Source organism: Motacilla alba, chromosome Z (genome assembly GCF_015832195.1).
Source record: "Motacilla alba alba isolate MOTALB_02 chromosome Z, Motacilla_alba_V1.0_pri, whole genome shotgun sequence".
NCBI classification, from domain to species: domain Eukaryota; kingdom Metazoa; phylum Chordata; class Aves; order Passeriformes; family Motacillidae; genus Motacilla; species Motacilla alba.
In genome coordinates, this window is record NC_052046.1 from 22,713,416 (window position 1) to 22,732,941 (window position 19,526).

Consider the following 19,526-nt stretch of genomic DNA (forward strand, 5'->3'; position numbering starts at 1 on the left):
CACTGCCTTGCTTCTGGGCTTACACTGCCATCAACTCAGCAGTCTTCAGCTGAAGCTAAAGTCTTCTCTGTGTTTGGTCTGTCACCACTCACAATGTCTTTGCTGCTCTCCTTTGCTTTTAGCTGCAGTGTATGGCACAGGCAGACTTAAATTGCCTAAGATTTCATCTGGAGCTGTACTTGAAGGCATCATAAGCTTTCAGGGTACCAATCTTGTACCCATGAGTAACTAAGAGTTGCTTAATTGAATTAGTGCCAGCACCAGCTAACTCTTCTGCAGTGGCAGTTTACAAGCACTCATCCTTCCTGCATCCACTGCCATGATAGAAGTTTCTGCTGAGTCTGAAGATTTGTGCTGAACAGCGCTGTACTGACTGTAGTTGGCAAAATTATTTAATGTACTCAGTTTTTGATGTTTCTATATTATTTAGATAAATAAGTAAATAACAGATAAGATACTTTATCAAATTCATATAATTGCTATTATGGATTCATTCTTCTTGTGCGTATGCACTAGGATTAAATGATTACTTCTTTTTTTTTCTTCTTGGTGAAGCCCTTGCCTGTTTTAACTGAAGACATAGAATTCAGATTGCAAAGTTGATGACCAGCAATTTAAGCTGGTTTTAGCTTCATTATTCTGCATGAGTGTCTATGGTGTGCTGCATGGTAATCTAAACTTGATCTGCGACAGAATTACTGTTTATTCAAGGATTTTTTTGTTGTGCTCATGGGAGCATTTCTCGAACAACTAAGAATTAATTTTTACATATTCTAAACAGATGGATATTTTGGCAATTTTTAAAAAGATGTGTTGGTATTAAAAAATTTTAAATCATTTGGTGTTAATGATTATTTGTCATTAAACTGCAACTGCTGTACATTACCAATGACATTCTGCTGCTGACAATGGAGTTGTAGAAATATCCATTAATATAGAATTTAATTTCTGAAAAGAGAACAAAACAGAACAAATCTTTTAAAAAAGAATTTTAAAAATTTGAATTTAAAAAAATTCAATATACTTTGGGGGTTATGTTAATGGTATATGTTAGTATTGATTTTAAAAAGCAAAATGTGAAATACTTGGGCTGCAGGACTTTTTTTTCCTGTTTTTAAGGTATGGCATTATACATGCTGGTGGCATGGGAAAGTACCTCAGTGACTGGATCCTTGAGGGGGAGCCTCCATTTGACCTGATAGAGGTGGATCCAAACCGCTATGGAAAATGGACCACTACAGAATACACAGCAGCCAAAGCAAGAGAATCTTATGGCTTTAATAACATTGGTAAGAAGATATTTTTTTAAATACATTTACGTCCTGAAGATGGATTCCAGCAAAGCCTGTGTCTAGATTTCTCTACTTGTAGCTGTGTTTTGTATCTTGGATCATGATCTTAGTATGCCATAGTTTTTGGTGATTTTTGGTTTGTTTTGGTTTTTTTTCCCCTCTCTGTAGTTGGTTACCCTAAAGAAGAAAGATTTGCTGGGAGACCAACAGAGAGAACCAGTGGGCTGTATGATTTGCTAAAGTCAAAATGTTCAATGGGATTCCATGCAGGATGGGAGCAACCTCATTGGTTCTACAAACCTGGAGATGAGACTGGATACAAGTAAAAGAAATATTAAAATTTTTTCTTCCCCTAAAAAATTGTCATGATAGAAGAGGCAGTCAAATTTTATGAGAAGCATGCATTTATCATTCATTTCAGCATAGGTACATATTAGATTGATATTCCATTCTTGCTTTTTCCATAGTTTAGAATACATTTTATTCTGGTAATGAAGATATTTCAAAACACACATCAAAGTATCTTGTATCTGTTCTAGGTTTGAGATACCAGAAAGCAACCTAGCTCAAGGAAGAGCTTGGAAAACAACTTGTTTATTATCAATGTGTGTTTTTCTCCATCTCTTAATATTTGATCAGCAGCACAAAATAACATTTTTATGAAAAATCTCATTCCTCTCTGTGTAAGTGTCTGGAGAGGAGAAGTCCAATCTTCTTTGCTTTTTTTCCTCCCCTTCTCTATTCCTGCTTACCTAGTTACCTGCCTGCATCAGAAGTCTCCAGCAAATAAATATTTTCTGTAGGGATACTGGAGTCTAATCTAAATGAGGCTCTTAAAGGAATAAAGAGACACTTTTCTGTTCAGAAATAAAGCCTTTGACACATCAAACTTAAATAAATGATTCATCAACAAAGTATGCTGTAAATTTACTCATGACAGACCACTACTTATTCTAACATTTGAGTTCACAGTTTGTTATACAAAGTGGTTGATATAATATCAACCCATATCTTTCTGTGTTGTTAAAGGATTTTAATTATTAATCTGTGTTAGACTGAGGAAAATATTGGGTAAGCTACCTACAGCTAGGAAAGTCTGTCTTTTTTGGATGATTATTAAACTGAAAAAACCGAAGACTACGTTTGGCTGCAAAGAGCACAAAATTTCTAAATTGTGTTTTATGTGTCTAAATGTTTTGTTTCAGACCCAGTTTTCGGCGCACAAATTGGTTTGACCCTGTGGGTCGTGAGTACAAACAGGTTATGGAAAAAGTTGGTGTGATTGACCTGTCACCATTTGGCAAGTTTAAAGTTAAAGGCACAGATTCTGTTAAACTGCTTGATCATCTATTTGCAAATGTTGTTCCGAAGGTAAATGGGACAGTGGTAACTGCTGTAATGTACAACTTAGACAAGCTCTGTTTCACATATGGAAAATTAACTATAATATTATAGTTATATTTTTTGGATACCAAATACACAGATTCTTTGGAGAAGTTTCTGTGTCAGATGTATTGCTCTCAGTTAGAAGTGCACAAATGGAGTTTGTACTATACTAGCCCCACGCAGAAGTACCTTTTGGCAGAGATCATTGAATCCGAATGGATGAGGTTGGAAGGGACCTCTGGATATCATCTTGTCCAACCCCCTGTTGGACAAGTGTCACCTGGAGCTTGTTGCCTAGGAGTATGTTCAGATGGCTTTTGAGTTAACTGGGCAACTGGCTCTTATGCTTAGCTACTTTATAGTAAAAAAATATTTCCTTATGTCCTCAGACAGCCTCCTGTGTTTCAAATCTTTTTCTAAAAAATGCAAGTGAATCCTACCTGGAATTTTTTTACAATAGAATAGCTTGGCAGCTGCCTGCCTAAAATTTGTGCTTTAAGGTGGCAGCTTGAGCAGCAGAGCAGAACAATGGAAGAGGCTCTTGCCTGACCACAGTTGAATGAGTTCCCAAGGAAAAAGCTTTGTCTTTTTTTTCCAAATGAAACCCATTGTTTTCCTCTACTCATACTTACTCTGCTTCACACCTGGCTGCCTGGTGCAGGCAGGGTTGCAAATACTCAGGATATTTCACTTCACCTCACATGTATCATTTCTTCTCAGGTGTGGCTGTTCATAGATCCTCAGAGTATGATCCTGTGCTCCAAAATGGCATACAGTGGCAAACTACCCCAGATTTCTTATTCTTGGTCTTCAGGTTTTGGTCCTGAGTTGTTTTTATTTCCTACTTTGTCGAACACACTCATAAAGTGTCTTCAACTTTAGAGATACACCTCCAGCAAGCAGATTGCTCCTTTCTGATTTGACCCTGCAGTTGCAGGATGACTTGGATTGGTCATTTCAGCACAGAATTGCATTATGTATTTGCAGTAGGTGTCAGTTTTCATTGCTTCAGACTCCAAAGGGAGAAAACACAGGGAAACATCAAGTCTGCTGAGACTACAGTTTTGAAGATAGATAAGCTCTTCGGAAAGGTTAAAGTCAACTCAGTGGGAAGGCACAGGATTGATATCCTAGAAGAAAAAAGAACTTGAATTTCCATCTAGTCATATTTTTTTACTGTATTAACTTTGTGATAACAATTTGAATTGAAAGTTTGTCTTTGGTCTAGTCTGGGGTAGAGTCAGAGTAACTGAATCATCAGTAGGCGTGGATAATACTTGCTGAGTATGGGAATATATGGTAAAGGGGAATCAAGATTAAACAGGAAATTATGAGAACAAACCAAGTGCTTTTTACAGAGTTTAATCAGCAATGCTAAGGCAAAGTTAGGTGGCAAAGCAGAAGGTACAGTTTATGAGTCCACTTCAAAATCCAGCATTCACAGCTGTTGTTATTTAAGCTGCCTGATTTTTAGCCCCATTCATGCTTGTCTCCATCATAAAATAGTCCAATGGAGTTACCAGAGATATATTTGTATTACAATTGGATTGAGAGTGACTAGCATCAGGTCCTGAAAATTCAATTGTATGCCTGTAATATGCTAATAACTATAACTAACTATAACTATGGAAGAATTAATTGATGTAATAAGGCCTGAAAAATAATATCTGAAATATTTTTTTCCTTGCTTGGTTTGGTGTATGGAATCTGGCTGCTGACTGGGTTATTGACAAGTTTCAGTGAAGGCAGAATGATTAAAACAGAGAGATTAAATTCTGCCTCTGGAACCAAGCCAGCACAACAGCTATGACATATTCACATTTCTGTTTCTATGGATGATATATGTATGAACATGTATGTGTTTTATGGTTACTGCTAAGTAACTGTTACTTGAAATTCTGTCTCTAGGGATTGAATTTCTATACGGAATCTGATTCAAATGTGCAGACATATAGATTCATAGTCAACAACTACAAAAAATAGAAAAGCATTCATAAATCAGGGCCACAAAAGCATAAGCCAGCTCAGTATTTCTCTATAGTGAGGGGAAAAGCATGTGTTATTCTCTTGGGATCTAAAACTTGATTCACAGGATTGCAAAAGAATATTCATGTTAATTACATGGAAAATTTTTTATTTAGATGAAAACAAATGTAGCTTAAGAGTGCCTTGTGTAATGCATAATTAGGAAATATTTATAAAGGTCTTGATTTAACTTATTTGAAAAATTTCTATTTTTTCTATAAAGGAAAAAGTGAAGTTTCTACTCTAAACCTTGAGATTGGCCAGCTGTATATCTCTCCACTCCTATTATGGCATAGCTGAGCAAACATTAAAAAATTGTTTTTTCAAATGAAGACAAATAACCATATGTTTAATGATGTTTAAGAATTCAAAGGTTTTATTTTGCATTCTTAATAATCACAAATTGTACTCCGTAGGTGGGTTCCACAAATATAAGCCATATGTTAACACCAAGAGGAAAAGTTTATGCTGAGCTAACTGTCTCTCAACTGTATCCTGGAGAATTCATGCTTGTAACTGGGTCAGGGTCAGAACTCCATGATCTGAGGTTAGTGTATTTTTTATGCAGTAAGTATATAGTGCTATACAGTCACATTAATGCAGAAAAATTTTTACACAGTCACATTAGTGCAGAAAAATTTTTACTGAGTTCCAAATTCTCAATTATTACTCAACAAATTTTTCACAAACTTCACGAGAATTCGACTTATGTATTGATTTTAGTTTCTTAGAAACTTGGTTGACTTGAATTCTGAAGTAGAAGCAGTTGGGTATTGGATTATTGCTGATGTAAGAAGATGGAGAACTAGCTGACAGTTACGTAATATACTTTATTGGAGGTAGTTCTTGTTTTGTTGTTGAACCTGTTTGTCTTTGGCATTGCATGATGTAAAACAGCATGGCTGTTCCTTTCTAGTGTGTTCTCTTACGCAAAAAAGAAAATTGGCTCTTAACAGGGATGACCCCGAGGCACTGACCTGGCCCAAACAGACAGGCAGTGCAGTCTTCTTGATGCTGTGGTTGTTCTGCTTTGGGCTCTTTTTGCAAAGTGAAAAGAGAGAGAAGAAGAGAAAAAAGGAGAAAAGAGGAGAGGAGAGGAGAGGAGAGGAGAGGAGAGGAGAGGAGAGGAGAGAAGAGAAGAGAAGAGAAGAGAAGAGAAGAGAAGAGAAGAGAAGAGAAGAGAAGAGAAGAGAAGAGCAAGCAGTTGCAGGATGACTTCACTAAATTACTTCTCGTAGAAGAGCACTGGAATTGACATTTCAAGTGCTCTTCTTACTGGAGGTTGCTGGCAAGTCAGTCAGTCAAAATGAATCAACACATTAAAGATAGAAATTCACGACCCTAACAGGCAAAGAATAATGTACTGTTTCATAACAGCCCCACAGGAATCGGTAGGAGCCCTGGCACATTTAGAAACCAAATGGCAGAGCCAGATCTAATGTATTTATTTCTACAGATTTTCTGCAGTTCTGTTTGGTACTTACCTAGGCCTGAAATCCTACCATACTGCTTAAAAATGTAGTACTCCATAAGATTTTTAAATATACCCATTTTATTTATTGTCTGAGCTTCCTGAAAGATAATTTGCAGCTGTTCTTTTTTATTAAATCCTAACTAAATTTCCTGCCAATACTTTGAATGCTCTATTCAGGAAGCAACAAACCTGCTTGTACATTTCTTTTGTCACAGAAATTTATTTAGAGATTTCTTATGTTCATAGTGTTTATTCCTTATTCTTCCTGTATGTTAACATTAAATTAACACATTCTGGATCCAAGCCCAAATCTGTTGTCATTGTAGGAGATCACTTTTTTCTCTTACCTTAAAAATGCTGTTCTACCTATTTAAATGTTGTTCTTTCCTGGCTGTATCTCAGATCCCTGTGTTCCTATATCAGTGTCTCACCAAAAAACTCGGTTTGACATCAACGATGGATTTGTCTATCTAATGTAGCACATAGTTTTTCGGTTTTGAGAGTGAGGGATTGGGAGCTGCTGGGGAAATGAATACTGAAAAAAAAAAACAAAAAAAACCAAAAAAACAGGGCCCAGTAAAATCTTATAAAATTCAGTTTTTTTCATAGGAAGTGTAACATCAGTGTTATGTTTTATATGCAGATGGATAGAAGACAAAATAACAAGAGGTGGATACAAGGTTGAAATAGAAAACATGACAGATGAGATGGGAGTACTTAGTGTAGCAGGTCCATATGCACGACAGGTCCTCCAGAAGTTAACAAATGAAGACCTGAGTGATGCTTCATTTAAGTTTCTCCAGTGTAGACATCTGAAACTTTCCAACATTGCTGTTACTGCCATTAGGATATCTTACACAGGTAAGCAATGGAAAAAACATATAATCAAGGAAAGAGACAATGAATAAAATAATAAATGTCACTAAAATGATGTTGAAAACTAAGTCTTATCATGTATTCATGAGAAGTAGGTTTGCTGCATCTCACACGTAAGTGTGGGAGGCATCATGGTACATTGATTTTCAAATGTGATATGGTCAGGGTCTGTGCTGACTTTTCCAAGACCTTTTTCTCTAGAAATACCCTATAGTGTAAATATTTATTTTGCAGAACAAAAGGCCAGTTCTGATAACCTCTCTGGTATTTGCTGCAAAACCAACGTCAAGAATTGTTTTTGGATTACCGTATATTAGTCTTTGTAATGTGCCTTGAAAATGTAATGCTGTAGTGCTTAGCATTTGGCTTTCCCAGTTACTTTTTTTTTCCCTTTTTACATCAATTTTGAGTGTAATAGACTGAATTGAGAGCATTCTGAAGTAGCTGAAGTCCTTGCAATTCATATTCTCTTTCTGTTGTGCTACATATGCTAAATACACTCATTCTTATTTACACTCAGTTACATTTGCTGTTCACTTGCCAAGTCATCATGCATTCATAATATCCTTAATTTATCCTTGTGACTTTGTTACATGACCTTTCCTTATCAGTTATTTTGATAGTTTTTAACCCACAGTTTTCAGGTAACTGTTCAAATTTGAATAATAGTACCACTGCTTAAGATGTAGGGCACAAATCCTGGTAGTTCTTGCTGGGAATTAGACTTGCTATATGATAGAACTGACCCTAGAGTGTGAATTAACACTGACTGCATTGATCCTTACTTTTGACCAAGGACAGGAGTGTATTTCTTAGGATCATTTAACTGAGCTGATGAAAATCTTTTTTATGTAACAGGTGAATTGGGATGGGAGCTTTACCATAGAAAAGAAGATTCTGTACCTCTTTACAGTGCAATCATGGAAGCTGGCCAAAAAGAGGGAATTGACAACTTTGGAACATATGCTCTAAATGCTTTGAGGCTGGAAAAGGGTTTCCGAGCCTGGGGAGCAGAGGTCAGGAAATATAACTTCTTTAACTTCTTTATTATTCTTTCTGGAAGTTTGGGGTTGTTTGGGGTTTTTTTGTAGTTGTTTTTGTTGTTGTTGTTGTTGGTTTAGTTTGGTTGGTTTTTTTGTTTTTTTGGTTTTTTTTTGTGGGTGAGAGGTGTTGTGTTGGTGGCATTTTTAAATTATATTTTTTTATTTTGTTATGACTATGCAGTTTTTAGTCACAGTTAGCACAGCTGTTATTTGTACCATTTTCTCCGTTTAGCATGAAAAGAAAATTACCCTCAAGCAGGAAAAGCTTTCTTACTCGTAATTTTCTAAATAAAAACAACTGGTATACTTCATTGCACTTCTGGCAAAGAAACACTTATTTTGATTCACGGATGGTTTTCCTCTTGTGTCTAACAAAGTTATGAGGGTTTTGCTGAGCTCTCATATTTTAAAATCGAAGGTTTGGCTGACAGGTACTCAAAATGTTTTATTTCTCTAACAACTATGTCATGAGAGGCAATTTTTTTTTTTATTTGGAACTTTTCTGTTTCCCATTACCTTGTTCCTGCAGAATTTGCTCACTCATGATAAAGAACTACTCAAAGGGTCTAGAGAATTTGGGGTTAATCAGTATAATTTCATTTCACCTTATATTTTTCCTTGGGAAATGAAAGAACTCAAGAGGTTGGAACTGTGGGAATTTACGGGTCCTTTTGGTTTGCCCTGTGCTAGTTATTTTCATTCTTTATTCAAGTGCTTCCTAAGAAATTATTTCCCCAACACCTAATGGGAAGGTGGTGGCTGAAATCAGTTTTGTGGTTTTTTTCCTCTCTGGCTAAGCCACTCTGCTCTGTTGTAAATGGTGTGCATACCTCAGTTACTCAGTTTCCGAGGTTCCACTCTGCTTTGATGGAAAATCCTATTTCTTACTGAAAAGTGTTTACTTTGCATCTGAAAACTTAGATGACTGGTTTACACATCTATATGTTGTATTAGGTGTGCTAATTGATACCTTATCTGAATCCCATGTTGGAAGCTTGCAGTGTATGCAGACAGAAGCTGTGCATGCACAGTGTGGAAGACTTTGGCTCAGGAGTAAATTGAAGGATGTATAGAATGAATAATGCCCAATCCAAAAGCTATGATGGTCTGTAATGTATGGATGGTGAATTTATATATTTTAACAGATGAACTGTGACACTAATCCCTTGGAAGCTGGACTGGAGTATTTTGTAAAGCTAAACAAGGTATGTCTTACTATTTTCAAAATGTTCTATTATGTCCAAGACTATTCCTTAAGTGTTTGAACATGAAAAATGGCATTAGCTGGAAATTAACTGGAAAATAAATAGATTTAGTAAATCAATGACTATAATTATAAATACTATACAAGTAGCAACTTGTTTAAAAAAATCTTTCCCATGTTTCTTGCTATCAAAATTATACATTAGATCAGAAATTTGCAAATGTTAAATGTGTCTACATGAAAAATAACTCTTTGTGATTTATTTTCAGAGAGAAATTTTAGTCATGTACTTTAGTAACTATATAGTCTGTCTATATTTATAGACACACACACATACACACATACACACATATATATACACAGAGAGATGTTGCACAAACCTGTACATATTGTGATAATATTCTACCTGTTCATTCTTGTTGAAACAGGTATCTCTAGAATTTTTTTCCCTAGCTTCCATTTTGCTACAACAATTACTGAAAAAAAGTATATTTTTTACAACTGCTAAGGACAACTGACAAATTAAATATAAGTTAAATTAGTACACTGGTTAAAAGAATAATTAGTTGCTCATGGAATTTCCGAAGAGGTCCCCTGCTCATAACTTGTTTTCACCTGTGTTGAAGGTTAGAGAATGGAACTAGTTGAATTTACTGTGCAGTAAAAAATAAAATATGTAGTTCAATCTCCTCTCATTAGCAACCTCACTTTTTGTATTAATATTCTAGCAATTCAAATTCTGTTTTAGTCTAATAGATATAAAAAAAAAAGCTTGTAATTCTCTTTCCTGGCCCAAATGAATCACAAACCTAATGTCTAAACTCTGTCAAATAGAGGACCTTTCAACGAAATCTGGTGAAATCAAGTACTGTGCAGATCTAAAGCCATCTGCTGCTATCAGTTTCTCCATCAACTCAAACAGTAGTTGCCTGCACAATGGATCTGCATGAAAAATCTGGTCCTAGAGAATTGCAAGTGAGGTGTCCTAAATGACTGGCTATTTCTGACTTAATATTTTGCTTCAATTATTAATTTGTAAATTAAAGTATAGACATTTACAGTATATAAATATAAAAACAGTATATAATATAAAGTATATATATTTTTCTTCTTTCAAGAAGAAAAAATGTTTGCAAAACATTTAATCTTGACAATGATGCAATGTGTTATGGCAACAAGCTGTTGTTATTTATACTGCCTTTATACCTGAAATAAATAGATAATAAATGGTGCTTGATATTTTTGCCCTGTTATGTGGAGGTGCTGTAGAACTGATAAGAAGAATCCCAAACTTTAGGTTACAGCTCTAAATAAAAAATAAATCTTAAACTTTGCACAGGAAAGAATTACAGAACCATGTTAAACATAAAACTATGCTTTTATATTTATGAGACAATTTCACTGAACATAACAGAACAAGCCCGGAAGGTGTTTTTCCTCTCACTGTTGAACCTGTCTATAGAAGGTAAAGTTCTTCAACCTATGCAGGATTGAGGCAGGGTGCTCCCAAGAATATAAATGGCAGTTCCTACATATAACAGGGAGTTACAGATCTCTCCATTGAGTAGTATAATTCAGCCTTAATCTGAAGAAGTGACACATGCAAGGGAAATGCAGAATTGTATAGATTTACAAATCAAAGCCTTTCCATTTTGAGGAGAGATTAGCAGAATAGCAGGGAAGGCAATAAAAAAATGTTACTATTACTTGTTTTTCTTTCCATTTCCTTTTGATACATCTGTTTGGTTTTTGGTTTTTTTTTTTCCTTTAGTTTAAATAGGGAAGCAGTCATAAGCAGGGAAAGCTGTTGGAAAGCTGTTGCTTGCCAAGATACCCATGCAGATCATAGGAAGGCATTAAAGCGCAAGAAGCCCTTGATTCTTTAGTTGCTCTGCACACTCTGCATGGTTGAAATGCAGGGTTGGAGAAGTTCTCCAGAACAGGTACTTACATTGAAGATACATGGGCATGAATGAATGTCCTGAAGAAATGCAGTGTGTCAGCCTGAAACATCTGCCAGTTTTGCTGAACTAATGCAAAAAAGGAAATAATCAATGTTTTTTTATTGACTTAAATGGGGGCAGTTGTGACTATATGTTGACACTTCAGAGGTACCTGTGCTAATTCAGCTATTGGAAGCACTCTAAACACTGTAGCATGAAATGCAGTGTGAGATTATTTACTCTGCTTCTTGGCAGTTTAAGCCCCAGTTCCATGCCTCTGGTTTTGTTGCGCATTTGGCATCGCAGAGACCACACTATTCTTAAAGGCAGCAGTGAGTCAACGCAAGCAAACACTATTTTGTTACCTATTTCTATTGTTTCAGAAACATTCCCCTCAAGAAAGGGTAAATGAGATAAAAATTACAAGCAACAGATACTTAAATACTTCTTTTTGACATTTTGGCCTGATCAGTTCCTCACAAAGATTATTCCTTTAAGCATGCGCCCCCAGCTGGGGAAAGTGCTGATTTCTGTGTAAATTAGAGTCAAAAGGCACTCTTCAGTTTAGTGCAACAAGCAGCTGAAATACTCATAAAACTGTTGTGAAAACACTATAGCATAAGCAAATCTTGAAGGGTGTATGTCATGGAAAATGAAAACAGTATCTAAACAGATTAAAATTAATAAAGAGTCAGACGCCAGAGAATGTAATACAATCAAAAAGAATTTTAATATCTACAGAAGGACATTTATATATCTGGGGAATATATATGAAGAGATGTAAAGTCCTTATAAAATCCTGATGGTCTTTGTGTTTAGAAAGTTAATTATGCATCACCTTCATGTACAGACAGACTAGTAATATTTTTGTCATGAATAATAGGAAAAACTCTTCAAAGCTGAAGCTTACTTTCTTTAATACCTCATAGAGTATTAAATTATAACATGGCAAGGCTTTGTTCTAGATGATTTCCTCTTAGAGTCTGCTTGATAATCCCTGTTTCAGTAATGTTAGTGTTAGTTGCTTCCTTGCACAGATGAGCAGGATGGGCTGCAATTTAAATAAAGTGGGGGACACTAACAGGATCAGTTTATAATTTGGAGTATAGAATGCCTTCACAACTTTGCAACAAAATTCTGTCCATGTTAGGAATGGTTTGTGGTTTTTTAATACCTGTTGTCTTTCTTTTGGCTGTTCAATTACATTTAGTAAGTTAGTTAGATAGTTGCTAGATAGCCTAATCTCATTAATAAGCACTTTGCTACAAAACATTCAGTAGACTCCTAATGTTAGTCACTGTGCCAGGAAATACACAGAATATCTTTAAGGAAGAAAATCTGCAATTATTTTTGGTCCACATCCAAGAATACTGCTCCATACATTTGCACTTGCTCAGATATTCAAGTACTCAAAGATATCACCTCTGAATGCTTAAAATAGCCTTATTTTTCTCCTGACTGTAATGGACCAGAAATCCGTGTGAAACTTGATGTTGGAGTGAAAAACCTTCATACCAGCTCACGGAAATTAATTCTTTCAGAAGGATTTTTCTGAGTTCCAAGTCTGCAGTTGGCTTTTGGTCGGTTTGTGCTTGTGTTGCTGTATCCAAGACTGCCATCTCCTGGTCGTGCTCGCTGCAGAAACAGACTTGGGAACAGCACCGTGGCTTGGGAAGGGAGTTCAGTAGGTGAAGGAAACCCTTTGGAACTCTGCTGTTCTGTTCTCTTATAAATGAGGATCCGAGTGCTTAACTCATATTTTGTCTGTTTCCACTAGGAGAAACTACTGTTTTCGGAGGCAGCGTTTCTTTGCCTCAGCCCTCTTTATTTACTGGTTTTTTACTGGTTTTTTACAGGTTTTTTGTTCTTAATTCCAAACTACTTTCAAGATTTTTCTAGATTCAGAATCTCTTATTTTTTCTTATGTCTATCCTAACAGTGTTTGTTTCTCCCCCTCCTCCCCCCCTTTTTTTTTTTTCCTTTGTATTACCAACCTAAAACCTTCTCCTTTATTCTTGCTTTTTTCCTTGTCTGCTTATCACTAATTGCATTTCATTTCCTCCATCCCTGCTCAGTGGCTGCCTGAATGTCATTGTCACAGCACATCTCTCAGGCTACAAGTGCTACCTCTTTTTCTCACTTAGACATTTGGTGGTTTTTACTATTACACCTGTTAGACACATGAGTATTTAATTACTTTACTATGCATTATGAATAGAAGTTTTGTCACACCCTTCAGCTTCATATAGGTAAGTGAATGACAAGATCCAGTCCTGGAGTATTGACCTATCCTCCAACATAACAATATGTAAGATGTTATCTCTCAGGAAACAAGGATGAGCTGTTCTAAGGATGTGCCTCTACCCTTTTATTCCTTTGATAGCAGGCTTAGATTTAAAGTTTTATTCCCTCCTCTTTCTAGTAATTTTTTTCTGTCCTGGCCACTTACCAAAACTGCCCCTCAGTTTCTGTCCAACTTGTGTTCCCGTGGTCTTGGTGTGGAACTACCTAAGCTTCAAGAATTCCTGCAGTTCCCCCTGATTGCCATTGTCTGCCCTTGCTTCACTTTTCCAGCTTGCATCCCTTTTGTTCTGAAAGGAATGACTACAATAGTGGTCACTAACTTCACTCCATAACCTGGTATAAGATTGTTCTGTGCCAGCTTTACTCCACACAAGAAAGGGAAGAGGAAGAAGAAAAAAGAGCAGAGGCTTTACTGAAGAAGGGCTAAGGAGCCTGGGGACAGGCAAAAGGATGGAGTGATGGATAGGAAATTTGAGCTGGGGCATGGTACTTCTTCCCCCTCCCCTTCCCCCTCCTTTCAATTCCCATTTATTATACTTATAACCTGTCGAGCATACTTTTCCACCTAAGTCCTGTCCTCATACAAATTGAAGTTCAGGAGTGAGTAGAACTGTATTCTATCATTACATGTTTGGTGTTCAGAGGGTCAGAAAACAGAGGATTTATTCCATAAATTTGTACAGGTTAGGAAACATATTAGAAAGAATCTGCAAAGATTTTGTTATCTGTAAAAAATTCACATCTAGGTGACTCTCTGTGTGTTTGTTTGGCCACATAAAGGAATAAGCACCCGCTTAGATAGGGATTTTTAGCCAAAATAATTCAGTAATTCATAAGTTGTTTCTATTGTATCAACTTCCTGGAACTGACTGCATACAAGAAGAGCTTAGGTGGATTGAATGAAGGATGCATTGGTGCAGGTGCCATACAGAGTGGCCACCTCCCTTAAAATTTTTTTTTGGTGTAAGTTGTAGCTTTGATTTGCTACAGAAAAAGAAACTTGTCAAATATTTGCTCTCTGAGAAGAAAAATTGTCTTCATTTGTCAGGCTGGTGAAACAGATATCATTTGGAGTGCTGAAATAATTGAAGAGCATCTAGCTCTTCAATTATTTATTCATATTTATTATGAAAATACATATTTCATATTTATTATTAAAAATTTCAAAATACTGTATAGAGGCTGCCTCCAGAGTGTTGTAACATTATGGTTGTAGTAGATGACAGCAGCCGTTGGTGCTGCCTTACTCTGTTGGGTCACTTTGTGTTCATAATTTGGCTCTATGCCCACAGTCCTCAATGGTATTCTGAATAAATTACAGCAGTTCCTTGTTGAGAAAGTTGTATATCTTTCTGCAAGTAACTATTGAACAGATATAGCATATTTCTTTTTAGACAATTCAACTTAATTCTGATAAACTACACAGTCTGAGAAACATGGAAAAAAGTTTTTGAAAGGCTTATAGATAATTTCTATTCCTTTGCTTCCCTTAAACTAAAGAGTTTTTACAGAGGATTAGAATTAGGATTGGGGTGGCATTGAAAGCCAGGCACATTTGAAACACAGAAAGTTAAACTCCTCAAGATATCCCAGTGTGCATTAAAAAAATCACCTTGGTTATTGTCTTGTAAACTCTTTCTAAAAGACATGGCAACTAACACAAAGTAAAAGCCTGATAAGAAGAAGGCAAGTACATACATACAGTATGTTAACAGATTAACTAATCAGTGGTATCCTTTTAGCTACATGCTATTTTAAAAATTTGGCAGATTTGTCTTTGTGATATGATTTTTCATTTTAATTTTATCTAAACTTATCTAACAAGTAAAAAGGAACAGCCCACCTTTTTAGCTGGTGAACTACACTCAAATAAATTCATTTTCATTAAATGAAATTAAACAGTAGATATTGTCTTTATCTTTGGTGTCTAAGAAGTGTTTTTATTTTATGTTAAAACCATTACATCTGCCAAAGATAATGCTTTGGGAATTCGTGCCAAACTAATGAAAAGTCTTCTCTATTTTAAGCTTAGCTTTTTAGGACTGTCTTTACTTCAATTAGTGCAAATATTTTTCATTGTTCCTACCTGTCACATAATTTTTTTTTTAAACTCTGTGCGAAGAGCAACTTTAAACTTGATATTTGTTCAAGGTTGGAATTGTTCAGTGTTTTCATTTGTTTATTTTTCTTCTGTTTTGTTGGTTTTGGGGGATTTTATATTCATTTATTAGATTATACTGGTTTAAATATGATTTGTTGGGTGTTATACTTTGTATGACAAGATAAAGCAAATAGAAGCAGTATGAAAACTGACTATTTTTCTCCTAGAAAGAGGAAGCATTTTTTACCAAAAATAGCCAGACAGAGGTTGAATGCATCAGCTTCCAAATTCTGTTTTGATTGGAATGAAAAATCCCATGCACATACACTTAAAAAGCAAAAATGAATAATGGTGGGAATACATTAGTGTGAAATTGCCATAGGTACCCAAGAACTGTGAAAGAAGTAAACTGAACTAGTTGAGTTCCTATAGTTGGAATTTAGGAAGGTGCTTTAAATATTTTAAAGTGCATATAGACTGGCAGTTGTGCATTATTTATAGACATGTATTTTTGTGGGGTATAGAATGGAGATAGTATAGAAAGTAATCTTATCCCTAAAGGAGTTGCAGCTGGGCCAATTATCAAAAATGAGGAGAAGGCCTAACTTCAACAGGCCACAGCTATAACTAATAAGAATAGGAGCTATAAAAGAGTGGGTTGGCTTGTTAAGAGAACACACCCTGAAGCAGGAAGGGAACTGGAGTCAGTTGGTTACCTGGTGAGAGAGGAAGGGTGTACTTGGCGGAGCTGCCACCAGAAAACACTGAATAGGTATGAAACTTTTGTAAGAAAGAGATGATAGTATAAAATTCCTATTACATATATGACAATATGTTTTCACACATACATTTTTATGCATGTTCATATAGTGTTCAAGTATGTATGTATGTACCTGTTTATGTATTTATAAATGTAGATACACACATTTTTGCAGTGTGTGTGTACATATATGAGAAGCTTGTATTTTGTAGAGTTTGAATTCTAGGTTACATCCTGGTTATTTTTCCAAGCTACCATTCTAAAAAGACTGGAGTATTCTTAACCTTCAATGAACAAAAAATAGCAAAGAACAAACCCTTTACATTAAATCCCCCATGTGCATCTTCAGTTAGCATAATAGCTATGTAGTGGTTTATTCCAGGTGGCCAAAAGCTTGGCCCAGTTAAAATGAATTGGGAAAGGATTTAGTTTTGTATCTGCAAGCAACAGATGATCTACGAATGATCCACACTTAGTAGATTCTAAAACCTAATAGCTGCTTGTTCTAGTGGTTTCCATACCTAGGACATATAATGTTGCATTTGAATACTTGTGTTTAGTGCCACAGTTAGATTCCATGTGACCAAATACCTGATATTACATTAGCATGAATAGGAAGGAATTGATTCGGTGCTAAGTATCCCTGTAGAATGTTTACTTCTTGGTATATCTCTTTGTTGTGCAAAGCATTTTAGTCTGTGAGGCATGCTATGGTATACAATCTTATTTGCATTTCTAGTTTTAGGTGTTTCCTACAGTTGCACCTACCATGTAGCAGAAAAGTGAGAGGGGACTACCAGTAGCTGGTTATTCTCTGGTGTTAGATCTTTGCTTTATATTTTGCAGCTGCATCTTGACATTATATTCCAAAATGAATCTTCACAGTCTTTTTTCTGATCTGAGCTGTATTTCATGCTTTTTTCCCCCAAAGGGTGTCAGCTCTGATCATTATTTGCAGTATCTGCTTTATCCTGAGTTGAATCACCTTGATTTTCAGACTAACTGCTCCTTAACTGGTTCATAAGCTTTTTTTCACAGCTGCTTACAGATCCTAGCCTTTCATAGTGCAGAAACTCTTCAATAATTTCTTCTGAGCCTACACAGAGATTTATGTGGACCTCAAGAGATACAAGAACATGTGAACTAACTGTATAATATCTACTCCACGTACATGTTGCTTGTAATTCTGACAGTGCAATCATTCTCTACTGAAATTAAAGAACATTACCAGAAATAGTATTTTTGAATTATTGTTGAATTTGAATTCAACAATATTTCATTTCTTTTCCCTTAAACATTCATCAAATTAATGTAATTCCTTCTTCAAACCTAAGATCAACTGCCTTAAAATGGCCTTCACTGCTAGTGAAGCAAAGGCTCGAAAGCTAGAGGACTTTGTAACTGCTGTTATATTTCTGCCCATGGGGAGGCTTGTGTGTATTTGGCAATTTAGTTTGAATACAGTTCTTTTGTTCTGTCTGATCTATGCCACAGGAGAAAAAATGGACATAATGAAGAATTTATTAATGGAAAAGGTTGTTAAGCATTGGAAAGGCCTGTCCAGGGAGGTGGCAGTCCCCATCTGTGGAGATGGTGAAGAAGAAACAACTGGACATGACACTTCATGCTGTGCTGTAGTTAACAAGGCAGTGATTGGTGAAAGATTGCACTCAGTGAGCTTAGAGGCTCCTTCCTACCTAAATGTTCCTGTGATAGAATCAGCTCAATGTGATCAAATTCAGTAAATACTGTCCTATATACTCTTGAGGGTTCTGAAACTTGCCAATGACTATCCCCATACTAGTCACTCATTTGTGCAGTCTTCTTCTGGAAATATGAGAATCTGCTTGTACCTTTCTAAGCAGGCTGAAAAAGGGAACTCCAGACAATAGCAGTATTCTTTACAAAACATGTTGTGTTATCCCATAAAATGGTAGATATGGGAACAAAATGTACCTACCTTAAAACAAGAATATGGAGTCAACTGCCAGCTGTGCAGCCTGGCAGAGACATTGAAGTGGAATACTGACAGCTTACTGTCATAAATTGATGATGGCTTCAAAAGAAAGCATGTTGACAGAGCAAGGCCCAGAATTTAGGACATGGGTATTGGAATTCGCTTCTTCTCATAGATACTTAAATTATGTACAGTCTTCTGGCTTACAACCTTAACTGGGCAGATAGTCTTTACCACAGCTCACTATGTATGTGTTTCCACTACATTGGAATTATGAATATTAAAGGTTGAGATCTAGGCAAACGAATATACAGAATAAATACAAAATATATATAATGTACCAGTATGTATGTATATAATATAATGTACCCGTATAAAAATACCAAGATACAAGATATACTGTCTGCTAAAGATTTGATTTCATCTATATTTCATACAAAATACTTATGTGATGGGCAAACACATACATTTAAATATTTTTGTCTCTAAACACGTTGGAGAACCCAAATAAACATATATCATCATTATCTTGTATTTTTTCAGGCAGCAGCCTTTACAGGAAAACAAGCACTGAAGCAGATTAAAGAAAAGGGGCTCAAACGACGACTGGTATATCTCACCCTGGAAACAGATAATGTTGATCCAGAGGGAAATGAAAGCGTGTGGCACCATGGCAAGGCAAGGACTACAGTTCATGTTGCAAAAACTCAATCTTGATTCTCCATGAACAGAATCTTTGTGTTTCAAGTGTGACTGCATTATTTCTATTTTACTGGCACTGAACAATTTGAAGCTATGATAAACACACTAATCTTTAAACAAGAAGTAAAGACTAAATACCTACAGAGAAGATGTGAAATGCTGTCAAGTCACTGAAAGTAGGGTTGGAACAGACTAATATCTGTTGTCATCCATTCTCTTCTTCTGCAAGTTCACTGCTGTTCTAAGAAAACACTTTTGCTACTCGAAAGAAATTAAACAGCAAAGTTTGGGGCTCCACACTTCAGCACATACTGTGTTGAAATACTCACTAGCAGTTAAATTGTTATAGATAATAAACATATGTATGTGTATTGTATATGTTCCAGTGAAAACTTAATTGAACATAATAAGAACAGGGTATTCTTTTAAGAAGCAAAAACTTTCCAGTTTCTGGTGGTG

The 19,526-nt window shown here is 35.8% G+C and overlaps 1 protein-coding gene across 1 annotated transcript in view; it reads left to right on the forward strand.

Moving 5' to 3' along the window:
- Window positions 1–19,526, forward strand: part of DMGDH (dimethylglycine dehydrogenase) — a 41,131-nt gene that overhangs the window by 19,647 nt on the left and 1,958 nt on the right. The window contains exons 8-15 of the mRNA XM_038124153.1: window positions 1,120–1,289; window positions 1,461–1,614; window positions 2,498–2,663; window positions 5,120–5,250; window positions 6,821–7,038; window positions 7,912–8,069; window positions 9,242–9,301; window positions 18,909–19,043. Of these exons, the coding sequence (XP_037980081.1) occupies window positions 1,120–1,289; window positions 1,461–1,614; window positions 2,498–2,663; window positions 5,120–5,250; window positions 6,821–7,038; window positions 7,912–8,069; window positions 9,242–9,301; window positions 18,909–19,043 (1,192 nt within the window). The remainder of the gene's footprint in view (window positions 1–1,119; window positions 1,290–1,460; window positions 1,615–2,497; window positions 2,664–5,119; window positions 5,251–6,820; window positions 7,039–7,911; window positions 8,070–9,241; window positions 9,302–18,908; window positions 19,044–19,526) is intronic.